We start from the raw sequence: 16,593 nt of genomic DNA, 5'->3' as shown, positions 1-16,593 counted from the left end.
AACATACCCTCCAAGTTTGGGGGCAATCTTCCCAGTTGTTTTCTTGTGATGCAGCAACAAACAGTGACAGAAACTTAGTTTTATTTTCATAGGTTTGACCTAAACTCTTGTGCCGTTTAAATGACTTTCCCATACTAACCAAGATGGCAAGCCAAGTTTAACTTCTCTCAAAGACTGGTGGTTTAATTCCACAATAATAATTGGGTCTTTTTTTTATCGTGAACATATTGTCTCTCACAGAGAATGAACATTGGTTTACGAGCATTCTTGGTAATAGCCGATAGCTTGCAGCAGAAAGATGGTGAACCTCCCATGCCGGTTACAGGAGCTGTTCTCCCTTCAGGCAACACCCTGAGAGTGAAGAAGACATATTTGAGTAAAACGCTAACTGAAGAGGAAGCCAAAATGATTGGTGGGTTTCAAAAATGTGTTAGAGCTGGGCCTTATTAAGCTTTAACATGACCAATAGATACTTACCCTTAGTGAGATAAGCTTTTAAAAACTCTTCGTAAAAGTAGCTGATGAGACCTTCCAACATTAATTGTTTTGATTGATTCATGCTGTGCTTTGTTATACTGCCCTTTAAACTTTTTGGAACTTCCTGGCAAACATTTTTTCATTTAAATGTTAGACTTTTACCTATGGTCTTTTCAAACTTTAAAATATTGTCAATAATTCATGGTAAATTTCTGAGACATCTGTGTCCTTTTGTATATAATCCTGTTTATAAAGCAGCCATATTTGAACAACCATATTTGTTCATTTTTATAGTTCCTTTCCTTCTTTTTTTTCAATAAAATTAGTTTAATTTGTGTTTTAATCATGCCAAATCCCACATACGCCAAGTTATATTGTGGGTTTAGCCTACATGAGATTATTTTCTTTTTAATTTAGCTGTCTTAATCCCAAGAGGTGATTTTTTTTGCATTTGTTTCTTTCTTACTGAGTACCTGAATTTAGAAACCTACTGCAAACTTGGTTAGGATAGTTCCTCGATTCCAAAGGCCTGAAGGAAACACATGAGGAAACTTTTTGTTTTAAAATATTTATCTTTAGTTATGCAATGCTTAAATGAGTTCACAAAGATTTAATGATTGAGAAATAACCATTAATAATTATTTCATTAAAGTTTAAATTTTAAATGCAAAGCAATTTACTTTTCATTTGTATTATAAATATATAATATACATATGTGAAATACTTATGCTATACATATTTTTCTTCCACTGTAGGACATTGACACTGTATTTAATGAAAGCAGGAAAAATAATATAGCTAAAATATATATTCCTCCATTTTAAAATTTATGATGTGAAGTTGTTTTGTTTATTTTACTACAAAGATCCCACACATACATTTCAGAGAATAATATGAAATTATTAAAATCCTAACCCAAAGTGAGAATTATCCTTTATTCACATAATCACTCATGATGGTGAATTTTCTTATACCAACCAGAAACAAAAATTCTAGAGTAAAACTTTCTATTTCCTTGTTTAACTCTTCTGGAAAATATTTCCCTTTGATGTATTAGAATTCCTATTTATTGAATTTAAATGATTATTTGAACACCCACTAAGTGCAGGCACTATGCTAAGAGTACTGCAGATAAGAGATTGAATTAGACTCTGCTCAGAGAAGTCATTGACCCGAAGAAAGTCTTCAGTAAAACAATGTCATAGAGGATAAATTAAGTAGGATTTTATTCTTTGATAGATTTAGTCAAAGATATAACTATAATGCATGTTTTTCAGGCATGTCATTATATTACTCTCAAGTACGAAAAGCTGTGGACAACATTTTAAGGCACCTTGATAAAGAAGTAGGAAGGTGTATGATGCTAACTAATGTCCAGATGTTAAACAAAGAACCCGAAGACATGATCACGTGAGTACAGTGAGGGATAAGTTTTCAATGAAGGTTTAATTACGCCAAAAGACACGAGAAGAGAATCTTCTCATTTATTCTTCCAATTTATTCTGTATTTTGTTCTGATCTTCTTAGGGTCAGAGTTCTAAGAAGTGTTAAGGATGGTAAAAACATATGTTGATCGGGGCCGGCCCGGTGGCGCAAGCGGTTAAGTGCGCACGTTCCGCTGCGGCGGCCCGGGGTTCGCCGGTTCGGATCCCGGGTGCGCACCGACGCACCGCTTGTTAAGCCATGCTGTGGCGGCGTCCCATATAAAATAGAGGAAGATGGGCATGGATGTTAGCCCAGGGCCAGTCTTCCTCAGCAAAAAAGAGGAGGATTGGCATTGGATGTTAGCTCAGGGCTGGTCCTCCTCACAAAAGACAAAAAAAAAAACCATACGTTGATCATATTTGACTAACTCTAAAAGTCAAACCTGAGATTGATCTATTTTGGTTCTATCTCAAGTATCATTAGGCCAATAAGTGAGAAAATGGGGCCCAAGATTCTTTCACTGGTCCACATTTTTCAGAAGTGATGTTCTGCCCCCAAGCTCTATTACAGCCCGTGTGCTGTATAGTCACGTCACCAGTTTACAGACATTCCATCTTTATAAATCTCAGATTCACTTGTTCCTAGTGACAGCTCCTGAACCGTGAGAGTTAAACCTGTTTAATAGTCTGTATGCAACTGTGTCATAGAAATACTGGATTTTAAGAAAGCATTTGTAGCTTTGAATGTAGAAATCAAATGTTTTTAGCCAAGATCTAAGATCTAGATTTGTAATTAGAGCTCTGCAGAAGAAACTCATACAACTTATATTTGCTGCTTTTGATTAATTATGGCAGGAACTAGGATTAGGTTATAACTTTACTTTTTAAGAAAGTTTGGACTTTGTCGTTGCACTGTGAATTAAATTATACTTGGCACCTGTGTGGCATAAATTTCCAAAGATATAATTAGGAAAATTTCCTTTGTCACTGAGCATATCCAGTTCCAAATACCACAATTAGTTGGAAGGTTATTACCTACACAGAGAAGTTCATATTGTGGGTGTGTATTGTTATTACAATGGTAACATGTCGAAAACAAAGTATGACAAAATGAAACATGATAAAACAAAGTGAAAAATACAGAATTATTTTAAATACATATTTAGCAGTATATCAAGTTAAAATGTTAAAGTTAAAATCAAATTAAAGCCCTCCTCAAGGGCTCCACTTGAAATCTGCAACCATTCCTTGGCATAGTGTAATTCCTTCCAGACCTTTCCCTATGTCAACACAAATATATGTATATACGGGTTTTTTTTGCAAAAATGAGATTACCCAGTGCATATTATCCTGCAGCCCGCCAATCATTTGATTTAAATGTTATGAAGATCATGTTGCTTTAGATTTTTCAACCAAAGTGATAGCAGAATCAAAATTGACCAAGGTTACTGACATTAAATATATTGTCTGCTGCTCTAGTTCTCACCTCACAAATTGCCAGATTGTCAATAAACCTTTAACCTCATTATTATGTACTTTTTGGATATATTAAAGCAATTTTCAGTTTATAAGGCAGAAGATATAAGAAATGCTCTTAAACTTCTGTCATATAGTTGTTTCCTCTAAAAATAGTAAAGAAATGAAAGACCTTTAAGGGAAAACTATATTTATAATCAAGAGATCATAAGATAAGGTCAAGACCAAAACAATATATTCAAAACCATAAAAAGCTACAAGTTTAAATGTAAATGTAAACATTTCGTTTGTATTTTAACCAACACCTTAAACTTTTTCTAAGGTGATTCTTTACTTTTTCCTGTTCAACCATCTTAAGACCCCCAAATAGGCCTAGGAATATTTTTCATGCTAGGCTTTAAGGCAGATCCCTGATAGAAAACAACTCATAGCTACATTTCTAAAACACAAGGAGAAGCATTAGGGTATCATATAAGCATTTAGGAGGAGAGAACTGAGGTCCACAGCGTACTAATGGAAACAGTCATTAGAGTTGATATTCGAGGTTGGTCCACCACTTTCCCAGGCCCTGCTTAGGGTATAAACTTGAACATTTAAGCATTCTATGTTTCTCCATTTGCATTCCTCATCCCTTTTGTGATTCATGCTATCAAATAATAATAATAATAATGTTTATATGATATATAATAATAATATCTGTTAATAAAAATTATGTTATTTGGAGGGTTCACATGCTCCTATAAAAGCCCAGAGAGCAAAGACCGCAGTAGTAAAAGGAAATCGTGCACCAATTACAGTTTCTAATCTAGGCTTGCTTTATCAGCTTGGGAGCCTGGCAGGATTCCCCCTACACTCAGGCCAGGCAGGGTCATCTATTTTCCGACAGATATGAAAATAATCCTGGCTGTTTGAAACATCTGGTGCACGAGCTAGGAGAACTGTTGAAATGACTCACTGTGTTGCAAATGAACAATTAGGAGAGATCACTAGGCTCTAACTCTGTACAGCTATTGAGGTTGTCATTTGAATCAGACTTCTCTTTCCTTCAGCTGATTGAAAACCACTGTGTAATGACTTCCTCTCTAGAGTCCTTATACATCCCATGCAAAAGGACTATGGACAAGGAGAGAAAATAATCTTATGACTTTCCACAAAAGCAGAGTATTTTAGAAGTCAACATGTATCTGTTTTATTTTTCACATAAACAGTTTTGTATGCATTCCTAGGAAGCTTACAAAAGCGTGTTAAAAAATAATGTCACAGAGCAAAGTTGTTGTCTGATTATCATCTTTGTTTATAGAGAGGATGGATTCTGCTTGTTGCGTTTCTATTCTGACTGCAGTTACTGTTCCAAGAAGGAATTACTTCTGTGCTACTTTGCATTGTCATTATTGTGTTTATATCCTACGATTGCATTAATTTGATGCCAATTTTATATTTATTCTCAGAAGACTAAATAATCAGAATTTAATTATGCTGTTATATTTTATCACTTAAGTTATTTGAAAGATTTGGTAGGTTGTTTTGTTTTTCCATAAAGGTTATTGATAAAATATGTGGTTAAGAATCAAACAGTTATCTATTTAAATAACTAAAAATGGATATAATTTATCACAAAATTTACATTTTTCATTGAGATTTTGCCACAGAATACAGAAGGCATTAATTACCTTTAACATTCATGTTCTCAAGAAGGTAAAAAGAGAGAAGGAATCTCCATAGAGGTCAAGCCCATCAGTGTAATTTTAAAAATCAGAAATGGGTGCACAACTATGTATATACTTCAGGATTTTACTTGACATTATAAAAGATTTCTTTTCGGAAGCACTTAATTTTTTTTAAAAACAGGGATGGGGACTCTGGAGGTGAAGTGTAATTCATCAGGGAGAGAAGCTTCCATATGTCGTGCTTGTTAGAGGCACCATTCCTTGTATACATTAAAATCCCATTTTTAAATGCTAAATGTAGGAAAGACTGCAATATATTTTTTACATGCTGATGCATTTAGGCATTTCAGTGAGTTCAGTGTTTAAATGCAGCCTACAGGGACCAGATCCCATGGAACCCCAACTGAATGGCAAGCCGTGTGGTAGAATGCTATTGATATCAGCATTTTTCTTTTCAGATATATACGTTTGTCAAACATTTAAATCTTTAGAAGTTCTCTTAGAACTGGCTGAGCTATAAAGGGCAATAAACATTTGAGAATAATATGGAGCAAACACCAGGCAGTGGTTCAGCAGCCATGGAGTCTAGTCTTTGTTCACATATTTGGTCGATTTTTTTTAATGTTCTATGTTTAATCTTCTATTTTATTTATTTATTTTTTTGCTGGGAAAGATTCACCCTGAGCTAACATCTGTTGCCAATCTTCCTCTTTTTTTTCCTCCCCAAAGCCCCAGTACGTAGTTGTGTATTCTAGTTGTAAGTTCTTCTATGTGAGCAGCCACCACAGCATGGCTACTGACAGACAAGTGGTGTGGTTCCACAACCGGGAACTGAACCCGGGCTGCCTAAGTGGAGCGTGCCAAACTTTAACCACTAGACCATCAGGGCTGGCTCTGATCGATTTTTTTTTTTTAGTTTTCATAACCTTTGCTCTGTGTTTAAGCTTTGTTTTCAAATTCTAGGGGTGAGAGAAAGCCAAAAATAGATCTTTTCAGGACCTGTGTTGCTGCCATTCCTCGACTGCTTCCTGATGGGATGTCAAAACTTGAACTTATTGACTTGCTGGCGAGGTGAGTGGGAACTGTAGTGGGCCTTATTTGATCAAAACTGATTTTAATCCTTTGTCGTGATTCCTAAAAAAATAGAATGATTATCAAAAACTGACAGATATTTACTAAATGAGGCATTATGCTAGATACTATGTATAGGCAAGGAGGAATAAAGAAATGTTTTTTATTTTTTTGTTTATTTCCCCCATGTTCAGGGGTTTAAAATCCAATGTGGAAGCAAATACATAAGCACATAAGGTAACTAACAATCCAAGGCCTGAAATTGTGCAAATTAATGGTACAAAAAGTGCGATATATGAGTTCAGTGATATATGAGTTCAGTTATGGACTGGGGAAGTCTGCTAATAACTCCTGGGAGAAGGCGGAACTTAAACTGCCCTTTGAGGGAAAGACAGAATTCAGAAAGGTTTATAAGGGGAGTGATGTGAGCAGAGGCACAGAGGCGGGACTGGGAAATGAGGAGATGAGTCTGGCTGGAAAAGAGTTCATTCAGGGTCTGATTCCCAATCTGAGGCCCACAGACCCCCAGAGGCCCAAAAAGGTGGATAACAGGGATCCTGAGCTAATTTTAGTACTTCAGAAAGCTGCCAAAACTCATATATTTATCATCCTCCCCATCCTCCACAAGAATGCACAGTCCAACTAGAACCTAAAGTTAATTTGCTTTGAGTGAAATTATATCATTATAGTTAAGTAAGCTTGATTTTGTCATGTTGATCTGAAGTTCTAGGTGACAGTTATGCATGTCTTTAATTTAAAAATCAAACGTGACTTATTACCTAAATGCAATTTAGAAGGCAAAATCATTAGAAACATAGGGCGCATGGAGGGAATGGGATGAGGAAAAACAAAAGTCAACCTCGATTTGGAAAAAAGAAAGAAAAAAGAGTTTAGAAACCCAATGATAAAAAGAAATAGAAGTAAGACTGGAGAGGCAGATTTTCAGCTAATCCTCATATTAGATAAGGCATTTGGACTGATAGAGTTTTTAAGCAGGAAATAACATGATGAAAAATGTCATTTTAGGCTGGTTAATCTAATAATGGTGAAGTAGAGGAAAGCCTGGAAAAGGATAACAAATATTAATGCTGATTGAATGAAAGATGCATTATGTATAACCTTGTTTACTCACATTCTCTTGCCTTCGGAGAGCACCCTTCCTATCAATATCCAAATAAAATAACCCGACTCCTGAACCACATGACTGCAGATCACCATTGGCCTCCCTACAGCTTTTGAGTATCCTCATGGAGTACCGTGTCCCCTGGTGCTCTCAGCTTTGGACTGCCAGTTTGGCCTCCTCTGTTGATCACTTCCTGCTATCAATTGATGGCTTTTATTAGCCTACTGTCCTTCTCCATTGCTCTTCCCTCGAAATGCAGACACAGTCACTCCTTTCCTTCTTCCAGTCACCACTAGCACAAGAATGATGAAGGACTGTGAGGTTTACTGAAGACCCATTACCTTGAAGACCACTTTTCAAGCCCTGGTGCTCTCTGACCAAAGCCTTCTTCCCTTCTAGCTGGCTTTTGTCACCTACTACCTGTAACCCATTCTTTGCTTTAATCAGCGACCTCCAGGCCATGGGTCCTTCTTCTTTCTTCTGTTCCGTGTTTAGGACATACTATAAGAAGAATATAAAGTTAAAAAAAATTACAGCCTAGGCTTTTGCTGAGGTCTAGCAACTAGAATGTGAGCAAAGTGCACATTCATTGAAGTAGGAAAGCAGTGGGAAAGAGGGAAAAATAAGCCTGGATTAAAAGGGGCTTCCAGTTCTGGGTGAGGAGATCTAAGGAGGAACAAAGGGTGGATTCTCAAAGAATAAACATGGTGATTTGGGGGTGGGGGAAGTGGAGGAATAAAGAGACTGAGATGCTGTGAAGGATCATCCACACTAATATTGAGTCTCCCAGGTAGATAGCAAAGATGGAGAAGAAAGAAAAGCTGTGAGACAAGTGCCAAAATTACCTAGAAACGGAAAAGAGCAGGCTGTAAGTTTGCTGTGGACAACAGCGGAGAGGGTGGTATGACGAGGAAATAAGTGCTTCCACCTAGGAAGGGTTGCTGCGTGAAAAGGCTGGATGTGGCTGAGAGGAACTAGGGAACAGAAGATCCCTCTTCATGGCCACATGAACCACCAGAGAATGACAGGCCACCATCCAAGAGATTTGGAAGAAGTACAACAAAAATGGGAATAAAACTGAATCATTTGGAAATCTTGAATTTTGCATCCCTGCTTTGCCATCTTACTAGCATATGATCTAGACAAATTATTTAACCCCTCAGCCTCTTTTTTTCCTTGGTAAAATTGGAATAATACTGCCTATCTCATAAGGCTGTTGAGAGGATTAAATGACATAAGACATAGGCACTTTGGTTAATCCCAGGGAAAATGTGTCAGCAGGGAAAAAAATAAACTGTCAGTTCAAATCAGTTAAACTGAAGTAGAAGGAAAGTTCACTTATTTCAATGGACTTCTAATTGGTGATGATTACGTACAGTAAAGCCTTTGAAATACTGTTTTTTAAATATCGCGCAGTGTTCTGGTCAAGTCTCTAAGGCTATTTTGCTGTAAGTCTGCGTGGGAGACTCTTACCTCTGGAATCACCTTGATAGCCCAATCCAGTGGCATCTGAACCTGCAGACCACGATGCCAGGCGTGTCAGGAGGGAATTCTGTTAGACATGGTTGGAATGTCAATGCTATTTATAGTGCATCATGTTTATTATTATGTACATTCTTACAAAGCCCAAAGCAATGGGTACTGTTTTTATGAGAAGAAAGAACAAATAAATATTCTTGAGAGTTCAAGTCGTAGGGCAAAATCAAGAAAATGACTGGACTTATATGGGAAGCCTGTGAAGAGGCCTTTTCCATAAGCTTCAAAAGAAGCCAGAGGCTGTTCTCCTCAGGGGAAAGATAGCTTGGAGTGCTCAACCTTACACACTGGGTCCTATTAACCGGTGAGAAAATGAGCCCCTTCAGATCTCCTTGAGAGGGTCAGAGAACAAAATTGAAGCAATTCAATCGCAATAAATGTGGGTTTCAAGTCTTCAGTCATTTTATTTCCCCATAGTCCAATCGCATTTGGATTAAGTTGCCTCTTGAGACAATATATGGTCTAGTCAGAGAGGCGTGAGACCTTTTATTTCAGACACTTCACAGTCACATCCATGGTACATTTTTACTGGAAAACACTTGGTTTTCTTCATAATTGGCAAAATAAGACCCACATTCACGCCAGTTCCCTGTCCCGCCCAGCCCAGTTTCCTGAATAAGGAATTTCAAGGATATGTCCCACATAATGCCCCCAGGCCCTCTTCCTAGCATTTCAGGTAATGGCTATATACTACAGACACGCTAACCTCAGACTTATATTAGTATGTGTAGCATAACAATGGTTTATGGAATGAAACTGGCAAACCCCTGTCTCCAAGCTACTAGATTTCTGATTTTATATGTATTGCTCAGCCCACTCATAATGGCCAAGTATGAGAAATCTTTCCATTTAGGCTCCATGGAAGCTACTCAGGCCTTCCTGAAGTTATGATAAGATCCCTGGGGAGCACTTCATTCCTGCTCTCAGCAGAGCCTGCCCTTCTCGGCTGTCTGAGTCCCCCAAGGGTTCTCCATGTAGGAGGGAGAGCTTAACTACTCTCCGTGGCAGTCGCCATCTTTTTTCTCTCACTCTCCTCCCAGATATATCCTGCTCTATCCCTTGACCACGGGAAGGACCTTCCCCCGCAACAGTCTAGAGGCTCCTGTCCTCTGTCACTTCCTGCAGCACTGTATATGCACTAAGGGTTTGCTGCTCAATATCTACCCTCCCCTTTCAAAAATTTGTCATAGAGTTGTGAGAATTAAATAATGCAATTAAATCACTTAGCATAGTGCCTAGAACACAGTAAGCTCTCAGCAAATATTAGTTATTTTTAGCCATCTTTACATTTGAATAACATATTATGCCATGACGTACAATGAATCTTCGTATACAATACGTTAGGAAAGCTGGGCACATATTCATTCCTATTTTCAGACAAGGAGAGTGAACTTCAGAAGAGTAAAGTCACTTGCCCAAATTTACAGAATTTTCCTGAAGTCAAATGAAAGTGACAGATGTCGCTGGTTTTATGCAAAATAACAGATGAATGCCTTTTAGGCAGTGTTTCCTTATAATTTGTGGAAATTTATGAGATAATGCCTACACACAATTCCATGATCTTCTGTGGTATCTGAAAAATGTTTCTCAGTTGCCATCTATCATTTGCTTTTCAGCATATGTTTCTATAATGGCAGGCGGCTAGTTGTTTTAAGTAGCCGAGTGAGAACTATAGTCTCAATTGCATGTATTGCCTCAATAAATCACTTAATCTTTAATTGAGATGCAGTTCAAAGCATATATTGTAAATATAATGTGATGGCAGTATAAATAGGTGGGAGTTCATTTTTTACTAGCTACAGGGAAGAAATTTCCACCACTTCGGTGAACCATTCCAAAGGTTAATGGTCCACCTGTCAGCAAGTCCCTCCTTGTAGAAACCCTTGTCTCCTGGACTCCACTCTAAAACCATTTCTTCCTCTCCTGCCCTTGGTGATGTTATGGGGCAGCAGGTTCCTCACCCCTTCCTGACAACCCTTGGTTTATCCTGCCGTAGTTTAGAGGAGGCTGTTTTTCCTCATCAGTCTTTTCTTCTGGATATGGTTTGTGGATTTGAAGTTACTCCCTTTTCTTTCATGTACCTCTATACAACAAAATTATTAAAAGCTACTAAGCTGATTTTGTCTGAATCTGAAGCTCACCTTTACAAAAGTGTTTTCCATTAAAAGTCATTTGTGTAATCTGACCAAAGAAGGTGGCCTTGCTCAAGTTCTGTTTTTTCCCAATTTTACCCCCGTCCTTACTTATTCAGTAGCAGCCTTGTAAGAGCAGCACGTGCCCTTACGATCACACCACTCACCTGCTCTAGATCAACTGCAAACCATTTGCCCCGGCACAGCCTGTGCAGAATGTCGTTCATGTCTAATCAGGCCAGACTGGTCGGTGCTCCTCTGCCAGCTGACTGGGAGGGACAGCTGCAGTTGATGTTGGCAATGGTGGTTTCTTTTGGTATGTTTCACTGCTGTGTCACTGTGAAGCCCTTTTAAGCCCCCCTCAGTGGTTTTATTTGTGTGTAACCATGTATCTGTGACCTCGTTTTAGGCTCCTGGAAACCAAATCAGCTTCTTAGAAATTTTGCCTTGGTCCCCCAAACTAGTCAGACTTCTCCGTGAGCTGCCTTCTCTTAGAATCTCTCTGTTCTCTTTCAACCATGCCACCAAACTCTCTCCCAGGACAGTTTTTTATTTAATTGCAGTTGTTTATTTTGCAGGCAAGAACCTGTCATTTCTTTTTGGTTGGGTTTCTCTCTGTGATAGCCCAGCAGGGGTTTCAAGAACACCCTCTCCTCACCCCCACTCCTTGCTCGCTAGACAAGGAGACATCACAAGACCTGCAAATATGTCAGCCAGCACCACACTGCTTTCCTGCACATCCTGAATACTCAGAATACTCTTTCTCATTTAACTTCCTTTTTAGTTAGCTCAATTCTTTTTTCCTGTTTCCTTATTTATAATATTAAATCTCATGTGTCTCACAAGATGATCTGTGATTATCTGGTTAAAATCTAGTAAAAGTAAAAATGAGAAAGATCTGGGTGTAAGAAATGGCAACAATATCCGATAAGCAGCTCTCTACTCATACTCTTTAAGGAACAAAGGCAGGGAGGGACCCCTGCCCTTGCCACAGCTGCTTCCCCTTCTCCCTCACCTGCTGCCATGCAGACTTGGCTTGATGCCTTATTTTCACTCTGTCTCAGTTCCATGACAGTCTGGACCTTTCTCTTCTGCAAACATTCCACTTTTATTATCAACCAGGACTTCTATTCCCGAAGCTCCTTCCCTTCCCTGGTCCTTCTCTTCATACTCCAGGAATATTTTTGAGTCTTTTCACTGCTCGAGCATGTGAGCACCATCATTTCAAGAGGAGTGGTTACCCAAAACAGCAAGAGCTGTACCACGTTGGGGCTCTCAGAGTCCTTAAAATGATCCTGTATTATGGGTTGAAAGTTGAAACAGATTCTAGATTGCAAATTATGAATGAGAGCAAAGGTAGATGAAGAGTAGAATTAATCTCATTTGGAAAGCTGAAAGTATTTACTTAAAAGCTTCATCTAAATAGACCCTGACATGACTTTTATTTTGACTTCTAAAGACAGATGCTTGCCTAGTTTCATGACTATATTAGTTTGTTGGGGCTGCCATAATAAGGTACCACAAATTGGGTGGCTTAAACAACAGAAATTTATTGTCTCACAGTTCTAGAGGCTAGAAGTCCAAGATCAAAGTATCATCATGTTGCTTCCTTCTGAGGGATGTAAGAGAGAATCTATTCCATGCCTCTCTCCTAGCTTCTAGTGGGTTCTGGCAATCTTTGCCATCCATTGGCTTGTAGAAGCATCACCCTGATCTCTGCCTTTATCTTCACATGGCATTCTCCCTGTGTGCATGTCTGCCTCCAAATTTCCCCTTCTTATAAACTCACCAGTCATATTGGATTAGGGGCCCACCCTACTCCAGCATGACCTCATCCTAATTTAGCTAATTACATCTGCAGTGACCCTATTTCCAAATAATGTCCCATTCTGAGGTACTAGTGGTTTGGATTTCAACATATGAATTTGGAGGGAGACACAGTTCAATCCACAACAAAGACCAATATCATTACCATCAGTTAATGCTTATTGATTGCCTGTTCTTCCTGTCCTAAAAAGGTGGTTTGTCATGTGCGGGATACATTCATTAGGAATAATAAACTTAAGATGGGAAAATGGCTTCAATGTTTTTTATAAACTAGTGTTTTCAAACCATGGGCTGTAAGGTTGACTCAACACTGCTTGTAGAGTGAAAGAATGTTTCTTCCCAAGTGAGTGGGCTTCAGGTCCTTTACCCCAGCTTCAAGATTTTATGTATTATATATTCTACGTAAAATTTTTTGGAAAAAATGGAGCTGCTAATTGAAATACAAAGAAAGTTTGTAAATTCCTGCTTTAGATAGTCCTTAATTAGAAGCCCAGGTTAGAGGCCTCTAAGTTTTCTTTCAGCAACTATGATCTACTTAAGAACTGTAGACTTAATGGGGCAAGTCTTCCCTGAAGAGTTAGCTTAGATCTTCTTTCTGAGCATCTTTGTAGAACTTTACTTGCTTTTGGAACAGGATAGCTTTCTGACTTGGCATATATCATTAACGAGCTTTTGCCTGGTTTATATTGTCAAATTTGGACCAGTTAGTGTACTTTATGCTTTAGAGAATAAGAAAGGTATTTGCTTATCAAGTTTTTGAAATACTATCTATTCAAAAATATTTAATTGTGCCAGACTTGTTTTGTGGAGAAAACTTTGGATTAAGGAGTAGTCTCGGTTTGGAATCCTGGACTTTGAGGAAGTTCCTTAACCATTCTGGGTCACAATTTCTTCTTCTATTGGTTGGGGATAATATCTGCCCTATTTGTGGGGGCCCCCATTGACTCAGCCACCTTCTTCTCTGACATTGAACACTTCCAGGCTGCTAAGACCTGGAAATTTTGTCTCCTAAATATCTTTGATCTCCATCTCTCCCTTCCTTACTACTCCTCTGCCTTGGGTCAGGCTCCCACCACTTGTTGCCTAAGTCATTGCAGTGACCTCCTAGCTGGTCTCTGCCCTCAGTCTTGTTACTTCTCCAAGGCCTCCTCCATATTTCTGCCTAACTATTTTTTTCTCAGATGTGAATCTAATCATGTTACTTCCCCTATAACTTTCAAGAAATAGTCATTTTCTTCTAATAATAATTGCAAACATTTACTGAGTGCTTACTGCATGCTCAGTTTGGTGCTAACCAAACTGTACATGGATCATCTCAATGAACCTCAACAGATTTATGAATGCAGATACAGATATTATCCCCACTTTCCAAATGAGGCTCTGAGGCTTAGAGAGATTAAGTAACTAGCACGAGGTCACATAGCTACTAAGTGGCAGAGGCAAGACAGTGATCCAAGCATTCTGATTCCAGAACACAGACACTTAACCCCTTCCCTGCTGCATTGCCTCACAGACCCTTCACCAAGCTGCCCCTACTTCCTCCCAAGCACTGTCTCACACCTCACTCTTGCAAGCACCCTACCGAAAAGACACAGCCATACTGAACTCCATATCCTAAGGGTGGTATATAGTGGATACAGTGCCTAAATCTTAGGAGGGTCTCAAAATTATTTGCTTATTAAATAAATGAATGAATCTATAATGCATTATGTTAACTATAATGCTCCATACCAATGTCGAGATTTAATATTATTATGATGTTCTAGGTTAAACCACAAGTACTGATAGTCTTCAGTTGACTAACTCAGGATTTCTCAGCCTTGGCACTATCAACATTTTGGGCCAGATAATTCTTTGTCAAAGGTAGCTGTTCTGTACACTGTAGGATGTTTAGCAGCATCCCTAGCTTCTATGTACTAGATAGATCAATCAATGATGTCTCTAGACATTACCAAATATCCCTTGTGAGGGCAAAACTGATTGAGGACACCTGGCCTAACTTTTAATTGCTCATTTTCATTGAACCTCTGGATGAGTCCCTTAGTTTCTCCAGTACCATCCTTAAAAATGGTAGGGTTTGATACTTATTCTGTAGTCAATCGTGTATTAAAAAGTACTTGTATACAGCTAAATGCAACATGGTATCTTAGATTGCATTCTGAAACAGAAAAAGAACATTAGTGGGAAACTGGTGGAATCTGAATAAATTCTGTAGTTTAGTTAATAGTATTGTACCAATGTTAATTTCTTAGTTTTGATTAAAGTACCATAGTTATATAAGATGTCAACATTAGGGGAGCTGAGTAAAGAATGTAATAATATATTAAGGGAGGGTGACCCATTTTTCAGACACAAATAAAAGCAGAGACCTATATATATTCCTTTATAGATCTAGCAGAAACGCTAATAAAGTAAATGATTTTATTGTCTTTTACTCATTTCACAGGCTCTCTATTCATATGGACGATGAACTGCGACATATTGCACAAAATTCTCTTCAGGGTTTACTTGTTGACTTCTCAGACTGGAGGGAAGATGTACTATTTGGCTTCACCAACTTCCTGCTCCGGGAGGTCAATGACATGCATCACACACTCCTTGATTCGTCCTTGAAGTTACTGCTCCAGCTGCTCACTCAGTGGAAACTGGTCATACAAACTCAAGGAAAAGTCTATGACCAAGCCAACAAAATCAGAAATTCAGAGGTGGTTTTCCCATTCTTCCCACCAATTTATGTTCTTTTACGTAGTACGTATGTAAATAAGTTGCAGCCCGGAGAACCTTTGGTGCTCTTACTTCCAGCCACCTGGGAACTTTCTCCCTAGTGGTGGCCCTTAGTTTTTCCGTCTGCATAAATTATGACCAAGAAACTCAGGGCATGCTATGCCACATCAGGTTAGATTTGTTAACATTAACAAGGCCATTTAGTGAATAGAAATTGGATTTTTCAGAGAATCATGATTACAAATCTGTCTGTAGGAGCAAATGACTATAGGCCAGAGAGATAGAGGTTAGGGTTAGGGTTATGGATATATAAGTGGATATGGATATGGATATGGATATGGATATGGATATGGATATGGATATATAAAAGCTGTCCACCAGTTTTTTTTACCTTAGTCAGCAACATATTGGTTGTTTTGTCTAATATCCACAGAGAAGAAAATGAAGTCTTGTGGTTTCTCTGTTCTTTTAAGGCCTCAGTACTAAAAGGTAAAAATTAATGAGAACATTGTGGAGAGCAGGTTCAGGAGGAGTGTTGTCAGAGGAGAACCAGAGGCAGTGGTGACTCTGCATTGGCAATGAGTGGATGGAGAAAGGGGTCTGGCTAGAGAAGAGCATAGCTGAGAGTCTGAGGAACGTGGAGGCTCAGAGAAGCATAATAGCATTTAGGGAAGAGCTAGGATCCCAGATGGGTTAACCTCAGAGTCAAGGTTCAGGTCGTTCCTCTTTCCTTGTGTTCTTCACACACCAAAAGAGGATAGGTAGAAAAACAAGGTTTACATATGCTTGTAAAAGGGAAACTGACATGAAGGTGGACTCAGTCCTGTTGTCTGGCTTGCTTTTGTTTTAGACTTACTTGGTTGTGGTTTGGGAACTTGCAGAACCCATCTCATAAACCTAGGTTAGAACCTAACACAAAAACAAGGAAGCAAGTCTGATTAGAAAGGAAATGTTTGAAAATTAAATTTAATAGTATCCAAAAGTCTGTAGAGAATTTAGGTAAAAACAAATTAGGCCACTTTGAGTATATAGTGTAACCTCAAATGGTACAGACAGAAGCAGTTTTGTTTTTAATTAGTGTTAATAATAGCCTTAGAAAAGTTATTTCTTATCAGAGGTAACAGATGGTCGATGGT

At 38.5% G+C, this 16,593-nt stretch overlaps 1 protein-coding gene across 5 annotated transcripts in view; it reads left to right on the top strand.

The window, feature by feature from the left end:
• Positions 1-16,593, top strand: part of FRY (FRY microtubule binding protein) — a 316,921-nt gene that overhangs the window by 184,173 nt on the left and 116,155 nt on the right. For all 5 annotated transcript variants that reach the window (XM_087436226.1, XM_087436225.1, XM_014791263.2 and 2 more), the window contains exons 15-18: positions 241-412; positions 1,755-1,887; positions 6,008-6,115; positions 15,180-15,438. In XM_087436226.1, coding sequence (XP_087292352.1) covers positions 241-412; positions 1,755-1,887; positions 6,008-6,115; positions 15,180-15,438 — 672 coding nt within the window. The remainder of the gene's footprint in view (positions 1-240; positions 413-1,754; positions 1,888-6,007; positions 6,116-15,179; positions 15,439-16,593) is intronic.

The sequence above is a fragment of the Ceratotherium simum genome, chromosome 10 (genome assembly GCF_057802395.1).
Source record: "Ceratotherium simum simum isolate JZ-2026a chromosome 10, ASM5780239v1, whole genome shotgun sequence".
Classification (NCBI taxonomy): Eukaryota; Metazoa; Chordata; class Mammalia; order Perissodactyla; family Rhinocerotidae; genus Ceratotherium; species Ceratotherium simum.
Note: the sequence above shows the minus strand (reverse complement) of the source record. Positions and strands in the feature narration are given on the sequence as shown.